The 17,721-nt window shown below is 28.8% G+C and overlaps 1 protein-coding gene across 2 annotated transcripts in view; it reads right to left on the reverse strand.

Moving 5' to 3' along the window:
- The window catches only part of LOC113551831 (two pore potassium channel protein sup-9-like), a 68,892-nt gene that overhangs the window by 42,893 nt on the left and 8,278 nt on the right, over positions 1–17,721 (reverse strand). For both annotated transcript variants that reach the window (XM_026954352.1, XM_026954353.1), the window contains exon 2: positions 9,102–9,467. In XM_026954352.1, coding sequence (XP_026810153.1) covers positions 9,102–9,228 — 127 coding nt within the window. In that variant the 5' untranslated portion in view covers positions 9,229–9,467. The remainder of the gene's footprint in view (positions 1–9,101; positions 9,468–17,721) is intronic.

A 17,721-nucleotide genomic window follows, 5' to 3' on the forward strand; every position in this document is an offset into this window, starting at 1 on the left:
TTTGTTATTGATAACTGCTCCGAGAGGACGTATTGTAAAGTGGTCTTATCAAAATATGTTTTTTGAAAATGAAAAAAATACACACTTGTCATATTTCACATATTTCAACGATATTATCACACAAGAATGTATCTTGTAATTTTTGAAAACAACGATGGATTGCATTTAGCCCGTCCAGTGAGTAAAGCTTTAAAAACGTACAATTAATAATACGCGATGGCGCGTCATGGTTTACATCCAAACGACGGTATTCGCACGTCATGGGACGTAAAAAAATGTTTTTCAAACGCGACGAACGGTTAATAAAAATAATACGTTCTACTAGTGTCGTGAGTACTCGTCGTAATTATTATTAAACATAGTACCTTTAAATGTTATTGAAATTGTTTTTATTCCATATCACATAGCGAGTCATATCGACCTTAAACCCCATAGCCCCTCCTCTCAGCCCTCGCCGAGGATAGACGTCGCAGCGGCGGCGAGGGTTTAGCGCGCGTTGGCACGGGCGTCGAGAGTAACTATACTGCAGTGGCGGCGGCGGCGGCGGCGGCGGCGGAGGTTCTTGCGGGTACGCGCGCGGAGAGTGATGGGGTGGTGAGCTGGACGGACGAAGAATTGAATCGTATAATAAATATACAATTAATTTTATTTTATTTTTTCGGAAACATTATCCCATGAGCAGTTTTTACGCACGCCTCCCCCCCACCGTCGTCGCCCTTAGGTGGTGGCGATTGTCGCTGGCGGCGGGGCCGGTCGTGATTGATGTGGCGTATTGCCGGTGACGTCATTGCGTGTATCCATAGCGACCGACCGGCGTGGCGCGGCATGTCGTAGCAGAGGGTCGACGCATAATGGTAGTGGTTGGTCGGCGCGGCGGAGGGTACGATCGGTGGATGGGCCGCCACGGCGGGTGAAGCGGCCGGCGCAGTATGTGTGTGTGTTAGAGAGAGAGAGAGAGAGAGTGAGTGAGTGAGTGAGTAAACGCAGTCGTCGTCGACGACGACGCCGCCGCCGCACCGCCGCCGCCGGCACTCATTGTCCGCGCCGCCGTATTTTTCTTCTCCCGGCGACGACTTTAATTTCTCGACGAATCCACCGCGCGTACACCCTGTTTTTCCCCTGCGCGCTGCTCTTTAGACTTCTCCCGACTTTTACCATAATATATTTTATTTTTCTCGCCCCACTCACACTCACTACACGCGACGGCGGCGCGCGTTCGACACACACGCGCTATTGCGCTGCGGTCACGGCTGTTTTTCGTATATCATATTTCGAGTTATAAACAGATAATATATATATAGATATATGTGTGTGTGTGTGTGTGTGTGTGTGTATAGTGAAGAGAACAAGATAGTTACAGTGCTACGTGTATACGGCTAATATAGATAATGGTATGAGTATAGAGCGTGCGGAGAGAAAAAAAAGAATACGGCCAATATTCGACTATCTAACAATTTGAACAATTTTTCTCTTTTACGAGCTCTGTTTGACAAATTATATATATAAAAAAAAAAAATAGTTCAAATTGAACGTTTTTTTTTTTTTTTTTATTTTTATATCATTTTTATCGTCAAGTCGGATACATAACGACACCAATAACGGTCATCCGCATTACGCCATTGCGGGTACAATACAATTTCTATTGGCCTCTTCGTCTGCTTCTTTTTTTTATCATCGATTCCCCGTGCGACAACCGCACGAAACAATAGCAATGTATTATATATTATGCTCAATTATTTCACCGTTTGTACCGTTAATTATTTATAATTTTTTTTCTCTCGATTACATTAATTTTATACACGATTCTTCAATTTGACCGACCTATTAATACGATTTTCAGGATGAATTGTACACGACCATTTATTCCCCTAATTGTAGTAATAATTAGATATAATTTTGTATTTTTAAAATCCCCCTTTTTAAAAAAAAAAAAAAAAAAAGAACTAATTGTTGTTCATTTATATTTAAATAACATATATTTATAAATTGGATCAGGTTTTGAATTACCACGTTGTGATTTGTGACCTGGACTTAATTATTTTTATACCTATTTTCTAGTGGTAATTACTAGAATCTTTCTAACAAAATGAGGCTTAGGTCCTATTACACAAAATAAATTTTGTGAAATATTGCAGTAAAATAATTTGCAACTTTTGACGGGTTATTATATGTTTATTTTAAAAATGCACTCCGGTGTAATTAATTGTACATACAAATAGAGTATTAAGAAATAAAAATATTACTATTTTTAATTTTATTTCTTGATAACAATTTAGTATTAATTGTAAATAACAATATATATAAATAAAAACAAATTTAAGGTGATGTAACAACTGCGGAAATGACTATACAGCCAACTATGGCGAATGTACAACCTTCAAAAACGAGGAACAAATAAGAAAACAACAACACCTTTAACAAAAACACACAACGCACCTCAATCATTCAAAAATCTCAAACGTTTTATCGAGCAATAAAATACATATACCCGGACACCTCCCGTATCAAACCAACCATTTAAATGGCACTGTTCTGCTCACGCGGTCACTAAAGTTGTAATTTCAACATCAATCCAACAAAATGTCTTTTCATAATGCCAACAATATTACCTATAAGCTATATACACAGTCAGTGTATAGCTCACCTGGTCACCCAATCATTCCAAATCAATTCTAAACTTTCGTATTATCTTTAAAACACTATTTTATCATTAGAGAAGATTTCAACACTAAAAATATAAATTGGGGTTGAAAATTAAATAAATATTTTCAAACGGTATCCAAAATTTTCATTTAGATGTAAATACACTAAACGCGCAAACATACTGGTTATCTATCGCAAATAGAATGCCTGATAAATTAGATCTCTTCGTCTCACATATCTTAAACTCAATACATAAACAAATTAAAAACTTATATTACCTATCTCTCAACTCAGTTTTAAGTGACCATTCTCCAATCATTTTTCATTGTAATATAACTTCTATACATAAAGCTTTACTTGGTAATGGCTCAACAAATTTTTAAATAGTCAAACTAAATCAAATTCTGATATAGACAACGTTACCCAATATTTTGTAACAAAAATCAAAGAATGTATACTAATATCTTCAGCCAAAATAAACCTAAATCGTAAAATTTCAGTTTTTGCATCACTTAATTTTCATTGAACGGCAAATAGTTATGAAACATAGTGCTAGACACTAATGTCAGCTGTCCAGATATCCTAATGATAAACATATACTCAATAACTTATTTAATTAACTCAATAAATAACTTCTCAAATTAAAATCGCAACTAATCCTAAAAAGTATAATTTCATTATTTCTTAACATTAGTTATCTGCAGAAAGCAACAAAATATATTACTTAGAGAAAAAAATCACACCACTTATTCAATATCCCAAAAATTCTCTAGTGATATCTGACAACGAATAAACAGACCTGTTCGGATATCATCTTAGTTGATTTCTTCTAGCTCGAAATCCCAAAGAATTAGAAACGATATGCAACTTACTAAATATCCCCTTCCTAAAGTCATTACCAATAAAATCGATTACACTTGCAGGAATTTAAAACCAAATAAAAATGATCAATAAATAGATCTCCGGAGTATGATTAGAGAACTATTAAAATGGTAATATAACTATCAAACAAACCTATTCTATATTATTTAATCTTAATTTGCAACACAATGCTTATATTATCATTATATATTCCTTGACGTTTCGTATCATTAAAGTATCAGTATAGAAACCATTCATTTTAATTTTTCTTTTCTTTTTATTGTTATTTATGTTATTTATAATTGTTTTATTCATATAGTTATTATTTTTGTAATAAAAAAATAGAGAATGAATAAAATTATAAAATATTCAATATTTATTAAGATAACTGATATCAACTAAATTATAATATATTATTATTTTGGATTTGTAGATAAAAATAAAATAAACTATGAAAAATAGTAAGTAAATAGAAACTGTTTTGATTGTGAAATATATAGTAGATATCTATTTGACTAATTTTAAAATACAAGTACCTTAGTTTATTTATTTTTTATGACAAAATTAAATTGGTACCTAGGTATTGAAAAATATTTTAAATACCCACTATTTACTATAATATTACTATTACTATTAGGTATTGGTCATTATATTTTTTAATTTATATTATAAATAAAAAAAGCGTTGCACTAAAATTTACGGTAGATTTCTTGTAGTTTAATGGTTAATGTCAGTATAAGTATACAAATACAAAATATTTTACAAAAAATTGCGTACCTACACTTTTTCATAAAATATTTAAAAATATATAGGCATTTGCTTCATAATATTTGATGATGTGTAAAAATTATTAAGTTTTATTTTATTGGAGGTTTTATGAAACATGTTTATTTATAATAAGAATTAGTCTACATTCGATAAAAATTATGTATTTTCATAAAAATCTAGCTAATTATTATAATAACTATATTATTATTATTTATTATATAATATATTATTGCGAGTATATAATACACATCGGTTCTGAGTAATATTAATGGATAATAATATTTTCTTTGCTCACGTAATTTCAAAGTTTACGTTATTGCAATTACTATGCGTTCATTAAATTTACTTAATGTATTATAATATTATGTATATTGTAAAATTATTAGGTATTTTATGTGTTATTTAAGTAAAAAGAATTCTTATTGAAGTCTTATCATAATTTTTATTTATATGATTGGTGATTACATATATTATTTATTTTTCCAATCGATGTATTGTCATTATAAATGTCCATGGCTTCTTTGATGCTTTTAATTATTTTTAGAGCTTTATAAAATAATAATCTTTCAAAAATTAGTTTACTCAGAAATCAACTCTGAATAGTCACATGGTCTTTAACATAATTTACAGGCAACATTTCAATGAAGCCTTTTCAAAGAGATGACCTTTTATAATAGCAATACTTCAAGAATAAGATATTTTTGTGACGAAATTCAATAACGTTGAATGTTGATGAAATATTTATCTGTAGTATGATAATTATAAATTTATAATTAATTAGCCTTGTTTAAAATAAATAATAATTTATCCGCTTTGAAAATGATATAATCTGTAATATATTATATTATTGTAATATTATCCGTTTTGATTTTATTAAGCCAATGATAGGATAGACAATTTAAAACGTTTAATCATTTACTAAGGACTACTAAATAAATATTAAATCTTTTCGTAATAAACAATGCATCAGTTATTTTTAAATATAAGTGTAATTAGATTATAATATACTCTATTTATGTGCATAATACATGGTTAATATACACATCTAATGTGAGTGTAATTCATTATAGTGGAGTAGGTTTGATTGACGTATTTCATGAAAAACTGTGGTAGCTTATAATTTATAAAATTAGGTAAATTTGTACCTTTAAATTCATATCATTAAATAAGCATTTATTATATTTAAATTTTATTTTTTTTATTTTAACTTAAACAAATTGAAAGTATTTAACTGACAACATGATTTATGGATTTTTAATGATCTTTATTGAGCACAATAATAAATAGATTTGGTTAGTTTCCATACGAAATCATCATTAATTACAACTGTAATTATCGATTTAAATTGTTGTCATTTTGATATCCATTTTAGTTTCAACATTAAAAATAAATAATTTTTAAATTACTAAACACTTTGTATTTTCTAAGCAATAAGTATTATAAAATCTTATAGAGTTAAGCAATACATAATATGTTTTGTATGGTCCTAATTTATTCCTAATTCTATACTATAGATACATTTACATGAGGAACAAAGGCTTAATGTTGCAGCTAAATACCTCAAGTACCTAGTCACAGCTCACAGGTTAGATTACAGATTTTGACATGATTTCAACTCAAAGCAACATTTTAGCGCTAATATTATTAATAAGTATTATGTATTCTACATCTGTTAGGATGAAACTAAATATGTAACAACTATACTTAATTAAATTATTTAACTAATTTTGAGATACAGGATTATTACGGAGTATTCGTAAATATGTTTGCAGAGATATTGAAGATTATAAATCTGAACATAATTTTGTATTGAAATAAACATAAATGTTGGTACTCAAAAAATGTATTATTTAAAAACAACGATAATGTGGATTTTTCAAAAGATAGATTTGTATACCATAATATTATGAAAATAAATTTTGAGTTTTTATGATTGTTTTCAAAATCCAAATACGCAGTAGTTTTTTCGTGTAGATAATATACTAATATATTATAGTATAAATGTATAACAGTACATACTATAATATACATATATAAATATATATTATTTATTATGTAGTATTTTATCAAAATCTTAATGACTAACAAAAGCAGATGGGAAACATTAAGTGGATACTCGTTTTTTTGGGTTCTCCTGGAACGGTATCATTTATAAAACGTTGTCGAACCATGACGGCGAAGTAAAAAGGTTTTGTGCAGATGGAATTTTGTGTTGAAAATACGTAACATGCACTCAAGTTGCGTAATGCATTGTGTTTGTGTGCGTATACGAATGTATATTTTTCTTTTCATTTATTATTATTATTATTTTCCACTTTTCTTTTGTACAGGGTGTTCCTTACAGACGAACTATAAGCCACCGTGTGACAGCGTGTAATAATGGAGTTTTGTCAGTGTCCAAGTTTTCGTGAGAAAAAATTACCTATACAAGATAGTACACGCGTGAGTAAAATACACATTCGTTTACTTACCTTTGACCGAAAATATGACGTTTTCATCGTTGAAAGTTATATATTACACAGAATTCATACAATACAACCAACGGCGTCAAGCACCAAACACGGAAACTTTTACTTTCAACATTTTCTGGATCGTAGAAAAAATATTGACGATGACCTCGATATATATTCCTTTACGAATAATGGTAGATAAACCACTGGCCGAATTTTAACGTATTTCAATTGAAACGAATTCGGTTGGTTGGTACTATTCAAAAATTATGATTTATAGATGTTTAGAATATTTTGGGCTTGATGCTGATACTGATGCCTACTGAATACACCCTAATTCGTCGTACACACATAATATAATGTGTGCCATAGTATAATATTGTATTTCAAATATTCTCAATATTTATGACGTTATAATACATAATACATTATTATAATAACCTATAAGCAGTCCAAACTAAAAATATTTTGAATCGCATTTTTTATATGTACTATAATAGTATTTATATGTAAATTAATAATTGCTATCAAATGTGATTGTTACACAGTATATAAGTGCAGTACAGTACATATGCTATTTTTTTTTTTATTGCACTGTTTATAAAAAAAGCCTTATGGTCTACAATATTAAAGAATGCTATTAGTAGCATACCCATTATCTAAAAAGTAAAATATATACTTCGTTTAATATTATCTATTATACCATTGTTAGTCAAAATAATTAAAAAACACTTCAAAATATCTAATTTACACGACCAAATGAATTATGCTTATTTATAAATATTATCAGAACAAGTTTACTCTACCGAACCCATTAGGAAATTAAAAAAATCTAATTTGAACTCACGTATTTCATCGAGTTAAAAACGATAGTACAACTAGAAGTAGTCGTTTGGAATTCGTTTCGAAGTAGTTATTTGAAGTTTATATTTATCGAGATATAGGTAATTATGTTTATAGTTTTATAGTTGGTGCGTGTAGATAAGTGATAACACGCGGTCGATATTGTGTCGAGTTCACTACAACGCGTTGTCTACCATGTGAAAGGCGCACCATTTTATCGTATTTCACCGGTTTTGGTCGAAAAAACTTGAGGTCCGTAGACTTTTCGTGACATTTCCAGTTAAGTATGACAATTTATAAGTAATTACTTATTCTTACGCATACCGGCTCCAGCCACAAAAAATCACAATATCTTTATGGTCGATATAAATACATTATCATTTATGACTATGATATATGATAGTAGTTTATCAATATAATATAACTTATCGGCATTCTGCAGTCAGCACACGCCACATAACCACGCGACACTTGTGGCCAACGGGTGATTCCCATGATAAATGATAAACTTCAAATGGCTTTAACTTCGAAACGAAGTCCAAATGGCAATTTCTTATTTCACCATCGTTTTTAAACTCAGTAAAATACGTAAGTTTCAATATTTTTTTCTTAATTTCCTGAGGGTCGTGGTAAAGTCTACTTGGAGTGACATTTTGACTGCAAATCTCGTACTTTGGTCAACCGATTACAGGTCGTCGTTCGCAAGTGCGTATTACCTATGTACTGTTGTTTACCTAGGAGTGATACAATTTTTTATCCTCACGATTCTGTTGACACTTGTTTCCTGAGGATTACGTGGGAAAGCCATGGTAAGATACACATAGTTATCAATTATATTAACAAGCTTCTTTAAAGAAATAAAAATAGACAGTTTCATACTACTTTAAGATCGATATTTTTAGAAATTAAAATTTATTGGTTTTCTATATAAATAATGATATAATGATAAGTTTTCGATAATTCAAGGGAAGCATTTAATTGATTAATTCATGTAAAATAATCACGTAAAGAGTTGTATGACGACTTTTATACAGTATGTTCACGCTAAAAGATATTACTTTTAAAATAAATACTAGAAATTATCATAATAACATAACATTTTTATTCCGATTCTAATGCAATTTATTATTGTATTAAATAATTAAATGATAAATTGTATAATTATAAAAGAATATTAGTACTTTGTAAATTATTTATATTGCTAGTACCTAAGGTGGTTACGTCCAAAAAAGGTATAAGTACACTGATCTAATAACGTCTATAAATAATGGATAAGTACGTGGTGAATGAAATGTACTATAAAATATGATGATCTACATCCGATAGACCGTACAATAATGATATGTCCCGAGATGGGATTCGACTTTCGAGTACTCGCTGTTTATAAATAAAATATTTTTGGTCTCGGATTGCGCACGATGAATAAACATTTGGGTGGTGGTGGGGGGTAATGGATCGGTAGGACGCTAGTCACGTGGGATGTAACGCTGACTTTGCGAAGTAAACGCATACTATCAAAGTCATCAGGAAACTTACAGTCCAGCGCTTGTTTCCGACGTATCTCCGTCTCGGACTCCAGGGCGTCGAACACGGCGGCGCCGATGAGCAGATAGGTGAACGTACAAACGATCAACGATAATGTGCGGACGTTTTGCTTCTTCATCCTGCGGGCGACACCACCATGGTGCTGGCCGCCACCGGCGCCTTATCAACGACGCCGCCGCCACCTCAGCTGTCGCAGCAGCCACAGCCGCTGCCGATCGCGGACCGCGCTTGCCGAGCCACACACGTCGCATACCGCACCAGGCGCCGTACCGCACCGTGCTGAGTGGTGCCGCGCACAACGTCCGCCATCTGACAAACATGGCGGCCTCGGTCTTCCGGGGCACCCATTACACGGACCTGCGGAAAAGGCACAATCGTTAACGTCGTTTAAAAAGTACGATACAACGATGGCAATAAAATTCTTCTTCTATTGGGTTGTCGATAAATTTTGAAAAAAATTATTTCTATACAATTACATAATATGGATGATGGTTGCGGTGGTAAGGGACGGGAGTGTCTATAGGAGTGTCTATACGAGCTATACGATGCTCGTTCATAACATGTAGGTGTACGTTGTATAGATTTGATATAGATTGTCGGAATGCCGGAAACTTCTTTGAAAAATAAACCGTTAATACTATAATATAATATATCGATGTAATATTATCATATTTTTTTAATTCTATCTTAAAAGTAATAGGATAAAAGAACACGAGGGTAATGTAGGTTGGTCTTCTAATTTACAGTAATCTGTGTAATTTTTTTTCGATTAGAATCTATTTCATTGAAGATTACGAACAAAAATAGGTATACAAAATAATGATTAATTAAATTAAAATATAGACCCGGTGAGAAAATATTCGTTTTACATATATTGGTAGGTACTGTATTATAGACTGGACGATGTAATTTTGTACAAAAATAAGTTTTAACATACTTATTGCAAACTAAGCGATTGACCACCAATTAAATTATATAAAAGACTAAAAATCTAATTCTTCTAAGCCCCACATTATAACATACATTTCGTACTTAAATTTTTTAAACAATTTTTTTTTTTTAATTTCGTTTTTACTTGCTTCGATATTTAAACGTATAGAGGACCATCAAGACTATGATCATTATAATTTCTAATAGGCTTATATATGTGGTATTATACTTAGGCCAGTAACGGTACTTTTGGTTATACGTATGAAAATACAAACTCTTTCATATTAAATACTTCGGATTTTTAAGTGGTTTCGTTTTAACGGTTAATCCCTTCTCCCTACCAAAATCGTCTTGTACAACATTAAGCTTTATTATATCATTGCTTATGTGTAATATAACGAATATAATATAACAATATGTGCGCGCACGTGACATTATTATTATTATCTCCTATACCTACTTTATATGCCTACGCGTGAGGCATATAAAGGCATAGAGGCCCCTGGGGAAACGCTAATTACACCATGCTAACGATTTATCAAAATTTAATTTTAATAACACGTATGTAGAGGGTGCGCGCCAGTGTATACATAATGATATAGGCTTATACGCATATAGTGACTGAGAAAAAAACAGTCGAGTGTCTATAATATAATATTTATTATTTTATTATAAAACAATGTGAACCACACTTCATCACGGCACATGTAGGTATTGTTTTTTGTACAGTGAATAGTGATGAACAACAATAATATATTTTTAAGCATTGATATCAAACTCAAAAAATCACTATGCATTTAATAAAAAATGTATTTTTCATTTGTTCATTTATAAAACAATATACTGATAACTTAAAAAATGCATTGACGAGATTTTTGAAATCTTATACATTAAAAAAAATTAATATTAAATAATAGGTATATCCGTATATTATTTAATTTTCATCTATCATAAATATCTTCTTGTTTTTTTTTTTTTATAACAATTGATTAATTGTTAATATTAATAATAATGTGTTTATTATTATTTGATGATAGTCCATATCAAAGTGTCAAAAGTTAAATAAATAGAAAATAGAAATTCTAACGAATTGATAAAGATGCAGTTTCAATAAATTAGTCATGTCGTTGCCAGAAAATTGGTTCAATATCAATATAGACATCAAAATATGATGTAACTAATTTTATATACATTATACTTTTTAGTATTTTCTAAATGGTAAATTGGTTAGACAATTTTGTGTTATAATATTTGACATTATATCGTTTGTTCTCTTATACTTAGGTATCAACAAAATAAAGTATTGATATTATCACTTTTAGCTGTAATCATGTTTTCTAAAAATTTCTTAAAACACGTAAATAGAAATGTAATAATAATAATAATAATAATAATAATAATGAAAAACACTCAAAACGTTATTTTCACTAAAAGATTTTCTATCTACAGAAATCACGGTATTACCCAATAAAAACGATACTGTTAGTTAACTAAAAGTATGTGTATTATAACTAAAAGTTATAAAATATACTTATTATTTACACTATACAGTTTACATCAACTATTCCTGGTGTATTAATTTGTTTTAATTATGAACATTAAACAATTTTTATATTTATTCAATGTTATTTTATAAGTAATTTGAACAAACTTGTAGTAATTTAATCATGAAAAATTTAAATTTCAAGCGAAATTGAAAATGTTTTTTATCACATCTTTCCAACTCATTGGATAAAATACTGAATACGCCATTGCAACATTAACGCGTGACATTGAGTTTTGTGACAGTCGTCAAATTTATAATCATAGTACGCGTAATTATATACAACCGAAGGGATTTCACATCGTAAACGTTGGTGCAAAATATTTGAATGTACGGAGTGAATGGTGACACATTGATGCCTATAGTGGTCCCATAGCGCATGGTGGCCATCGGTTAGTAAACGCGACATTTGATAATGACAAGACGTACATTATATAATAAATGATATGTAATCATACTTAAATGTAGACAATAGTCGGAATGTTTTAAAACCATTTATTTCGGCATTTCAACGAATAATTTACAGAGTGATTCACCAAACAGACCAGAACCACTATTTTATAATTTAATTATGCACCATTAAAATTCTGATTTTTGCAATTTTGGACCGTATTTATGCCTTGAATTACCATTGAATATTATTTTTATTAAATAAAGCTAAAATACTCGACAACTATTCTATCCTACTTTGATTTAGAAACAATACAAACATATTTGCTCTTGAAAATCAGTATACGGTCTATTTGTATTGCTATTACAGAAAACCACTTAAAATTTAAATGTAATAAATATTCGAAAATATGGTTATGAAATATTCACCTACTTAAATAAAAATGTTGAATTTAAATAAATCAATAATTAAAAGGTAATCTGTATAATATAGGATGAGTGGGATTGGCGAATTATCCTGTATATATTATCATCGAAATACAGACTCAGCAAAAACGAAAAACGTATGTCGTATCGTATATTAACGTCGAGTTCTGCGTTTCGAGTTCAATAAACACAATGTTATTAGTTTAACGCGTGAGTGTTGTGGCATGCAACTGTAACGTGGTGGTTAAAACTTAAAACTATACCCCATTCCAAGTAAAACACAATAATTATTATTATAGTTGTTTTACTTACTACTGCTTTCGACTCGAATAAACTTAAATAACAACCTGCTGATTGAATACGTTACTGCAGTACCATGTGTCGGTTTCAAATATATTACATTATTAATATATTTCATTATCCGTGTATTATTTATTAGTTAGGTATAGTGTATGAAGGGTGATCCATTTAACGTAAGGCACTGGTTATTTTAGAAGACACAAACGTTTTTAAAAATATTACGTGACGTGTATATAATTTTAAGTCGTAATAACTTTTGGGGGAAAAAAATTCAATTTTTATGGTTGCCGTTTTTAATGTTTTTACTGTTTTGAATGACAAAATACATTAATATTTTTATATTCCTAAACATTATATTGTTCAAAATATTTTGATCTATAAAAATGAAACTTTGGAAAAATAATTAATTAGTTATTTTGAGTTTAGAAAAACTATCTATAAGATCAATTTTATGAAGTACCACTGTATCACTTCACTCTGATCATCAATGATATGGCAAAAGGAATATTTCATAAACGATAATAACTTTTAAAATTATGAGTTCTTACGTTTGATTTTAATGTATCACCCGGTATAAATACATTAATTAAGAATACCGATTTTATAATGTGTGTGTTCGTATATTTCGTTAGATAAAATTCCTACGATAGCAATCGTTTAATATTGAAGAATAAGCTTTCGATTTCTCCTGTTGTATGAACAGACAAATTAATATTGTATAATAACGGTGTATTGTACTGTATTATGGTGGGTATGTCTAATGGAAACTTATATCTTTGTTTTTATTTTGTTAACCTAAGCAAAAACCTTGTAAATGTGCTGCTTCATATTTTGTCGAGTTGTAACTTGTAGTTGGTATAAAATAACACAGACATCGTATATAAATACATTTAACGAAAGATCTATAGTCTATACCGTCCTTTAAGAGATTTGATCTAGGGCTAAGTTAAGCCATGTCTAATATCTACCATATACAATATAATTCCAATCCATTATAGACTGTACTAGTTTGAAATCTCCAGCTCGTTTCCAATTGAACCACGACCGCACAAATACCTCAAAAGCACGGTACACATAACGTTTGTTGTAATATAAAATAACAAATATCATTTTATCCAATCCATAATCGAAATTATGTCCACAGACATTACAAATAGTATCAACTATAAAATAACATGCAATGCATATTATTATACAATTTTACAGCACCGTGCAATTATTATTATCATGAATGTAATTATATACCCAAGATCGTATATTGGATCGTTACCTATTGATGAATTTACATAGCTCAAATTAATAATTATTAAAATAAAATTATAAAATTGTGTGCTTCGATCTAAATATGTCTGTACAGTATATAAACTTTTTTTTTATCGATTATGACGTATCAATTATTTACCTACGCAACACCGTAATATTTTAAATAAAACATGTTTCTAATTTTTTTAACAATCTAATAAGCATTTATTATAGGTACCAAAAAATTAAATCATACTTTTTGGAAGTGTAATTTTATTATGTGCATATATTTTGATAAACTATGTTTAATTATCATACTTAAATACATATTTTATCTTTTTAAATTATCGTTTCATATATATGATATAAAAACCCATTAAACGTTATAGTTTGACAAACGTTCTTTTAAAAATGATACTTTATAATAAATTGGACAAAAAAAAAAAAATGATTTTTCATGCTTTGATTACCATACTTCATTATTAAACACAAAGGCTATGTACAACGAATTAATTAGTTATAGTCCAGCTAAAATGTTAAGTCAATTTTAACCTTTTAACTTAATGATATTTTATAAAAATTACTTTTAACTTAACTTAATTTTATACACATTTAAACTTAGTAAATAATGAGTAAATTTTAAATTTATTTCCAAGTTTTAATAAATTATGTTGACAATCTCAATAAATGTAGTTTCTCGGAAGTTACATAGCTACCTTGTTCACAACAAAAAATCATGTTAATACAAAAATAAATAATGCATTTTAAATTAAAATTAAATGAACTCGCTTATTAAGATAATGTAATGAACTATTAACATTTAACTTGACGTAACTATATTATAATGATTTATTAAATTGACTTTCTTTGAAATTAAATGTTCGTTGTAAATTATTGCAAAAGAAATATTTATAAAATTTATTTTATGATTATTTTAAATAATTATTTTAACGAGAACTATGCAAAAAAAAAAATACAAACATTTTAAATAATAAATAAGATAAAAAAAAGAAGCAAATTAACTTTAAAATAATACACCTAAATAGTGATAAAATATGAATAAAAATAGATATTTAATTTCAATAGAAATTTGAAATACAAAAAGCCAGAGAAACTGTTGTTTAATCGTAGATTTCCTAAAACATTGCATTTAAAAATTGTATTATTTATATAAAAGTAACTAAAATTAAATTTAAATTAGTTTTTAATTCTTAAAAATCTAATTTGAACTCAAAATATCTACGAAAAAAAATAATAAAAACCATTTTAATGTAATTTTAGAATTTTTAAATACAGTATGATTTACATTAGGATCCCTTTGCTATAAAAATTGAACGTTTTTCGTAAATTTTAAATACAACTTTTTTTCGTGATTTTTATAAATTTTAAACTTAAATAATTAAAAATATAAAATATAAAATTGCTTAGTTATGTATTTTTCAATCAAAATTTATCTTCGTAGTTCAAGATTGAAGCATTTTTTACGCGTTTAGAGTTTTAATAGTGTATAGACAAAAAAATAAATATCAGTGTAGGACCAAAAAAAAAAAGGAAGAAATCAACTAACTGCTTCGCTGTACAGTAGGTATTAAGTGTTATCAAAGACCACTGTAAAGGATAAGTTAAATTTTTATTTAATAATAAATCATTTCATTTGAAAAATAATTATGAGCGATAGCGGTGGTTCAATAATATTATATAATTTATTATAATGTATTCATTTTTATATTAGTAGTGAGTATACGACTGAACTATTTTTATCACAGTAAAAAAAACTTTTATCTAATCTCACGTTAAACTTTCATACTTAAGGTATTCAAATTAAACGTCATTTTATGCATTTTTATCTACAAAATAATAATTGTATTATATATTATATTTAAATTTATTGTTTATTCATATTTACACAGAAAATTGATAAGAAATATTTCGTACATATTTTTGTTAGTATTTTCAATCGAATAGAATACTAGTTATAAATACATTATTTTTTCTGATTTAAAAATTGATTTCAGCTAAATAATATGTTTTTTTGGAACAAGCAAGTAATCTTATATTTCATTTTTTTTATAAAATACAATTTAAAAAATAATAAATAAATAAATAAACTTTACTATTCTTATACCACACTTTATAAAAAAAAAATCAATTCTTCAAATAAATGTTCTTATTAAGAGCTCTTCAATATGAAAATATGAACTGTTAAGTAAATATAAGCTAAATGGTGTGTATCTTAAGATATTTTTCCACGTTTTATTCAACATTTCGTACTTTATCATTACTGAACTTTGCTTATTGAAATTGTAACATATACTTGTATATTAATTTAATATTATATATGCAGGAACCAAACACGCACATGAATGATTCAGTATAATACGATGAATATGAAAAATATCAAATATTAATTAGACGTACAGCGATTAAACTAAAGAGGAAAATTTATTAAGTCATCTTTGAACTTAATATAAATAAATATTTGAAAGGAATAAAAAAAATACACATATATGTATTTACAAAATGTATGAAAACACTTTTGCATTTAAACAACAATTATACATACTGCTTTGAATAGGTACGTTTGGAAAAAAGTTATAAGACCAAGTTTTACATTTTTAAACATTTTATATCGTTAAACATTTTTATGACAAGAACCCATATTTATCGTCGTATACAATTATTATTTTAAGTAACGCACACACATACAGAATTAATGAGTTCTAGAAGAATGGTAAACAACAACTACTGTATTATAATTTATAATATACAAAGAGAAGAAATCATTTTAGCTAGGGCAGGCCTTATCCAAAACAAACGTAGGTAAGTGTTATATGTAGTATACATTTTTGTCTTGTTTCACTCTCGGGAATAATTTTTGCACAATACACGGTAACCATCAAAATATCCGGGATATTAAACCATAATTTACGAATACTAGCGGAATGAATAATTCCAAGACCGCAGCCCAGGCTCTATATTTATATTGAATATAATATGTGTATATAATATATATATATATAATATAGAAGCTGAATATTGAAACATCGAAACGCAAACATAAATCCACTTACACGTATGCACCAGATACGTGAATAGATATATATATACACCGGGGTCCGATCAAAGTTGTAATTTCATATTGTGTATCGCAGAAAACACGGACCACACGTGTATATTATTTGTGGGCTAGCATATATACATAGAGCCGGAAAGAGGGTTTGAAAATCCACTACGTGATACATTATATATATTAATGCACCCTGTCCGCTGATGATGGACGAGTCGTCGACTCTTTTGTTTGGACAAACTATATATATACATTATATAATATATCATATCCATGATTTTTTTTTTTTATCATCCGTCCCACACTAATATACACACCAAACACTGTAGAAATTAAAAAATAAAAAAAATAAACTAAAACGATTTTTCACCCAGGTAATTCGCCTCGGAGTTTCCATAACGACGAGAATATTGAAAGTTCGGTTTGGCGAATCATCGTGCGCACAATAGAGATCAATCGATGTTGTGGTTTTGTCTCTATAGCTCAAGTGTTTTCATCTTTGAACCGTACTAGAGAATTTTTTTCATATTCATTATTATTATTCTACCCGAGAGGTCGATTAGTGCAAGTCGTCTTCGTCCTTGTTGAGTGCGTGTTTTTTTTTTCTATTTTTATTTCCATCTACTATCGAACATTTGTCAAAACAGAATCTTTAACTAAACAAAGACTTTTTCGACGGATCGTTTTAAATTTAAAAACAACATTAATATTCT

Source organism: Rhopalosiphum maidis, chromosome 2 (assembly GCF_003676215.2).
Source record: "Rhopalosiphum maidis isolate BTI-1 chromosome 2, ASM367621v3, whole genome shotgun sequence".
Taxonomy (NCBI): domain Eukaryota; kingdom Metazoa; phylum Arthropoda; class Insecta; order Hemiptera; family Aphididae; genus Rhopalosiphum; species Rhopalosiphum maidis.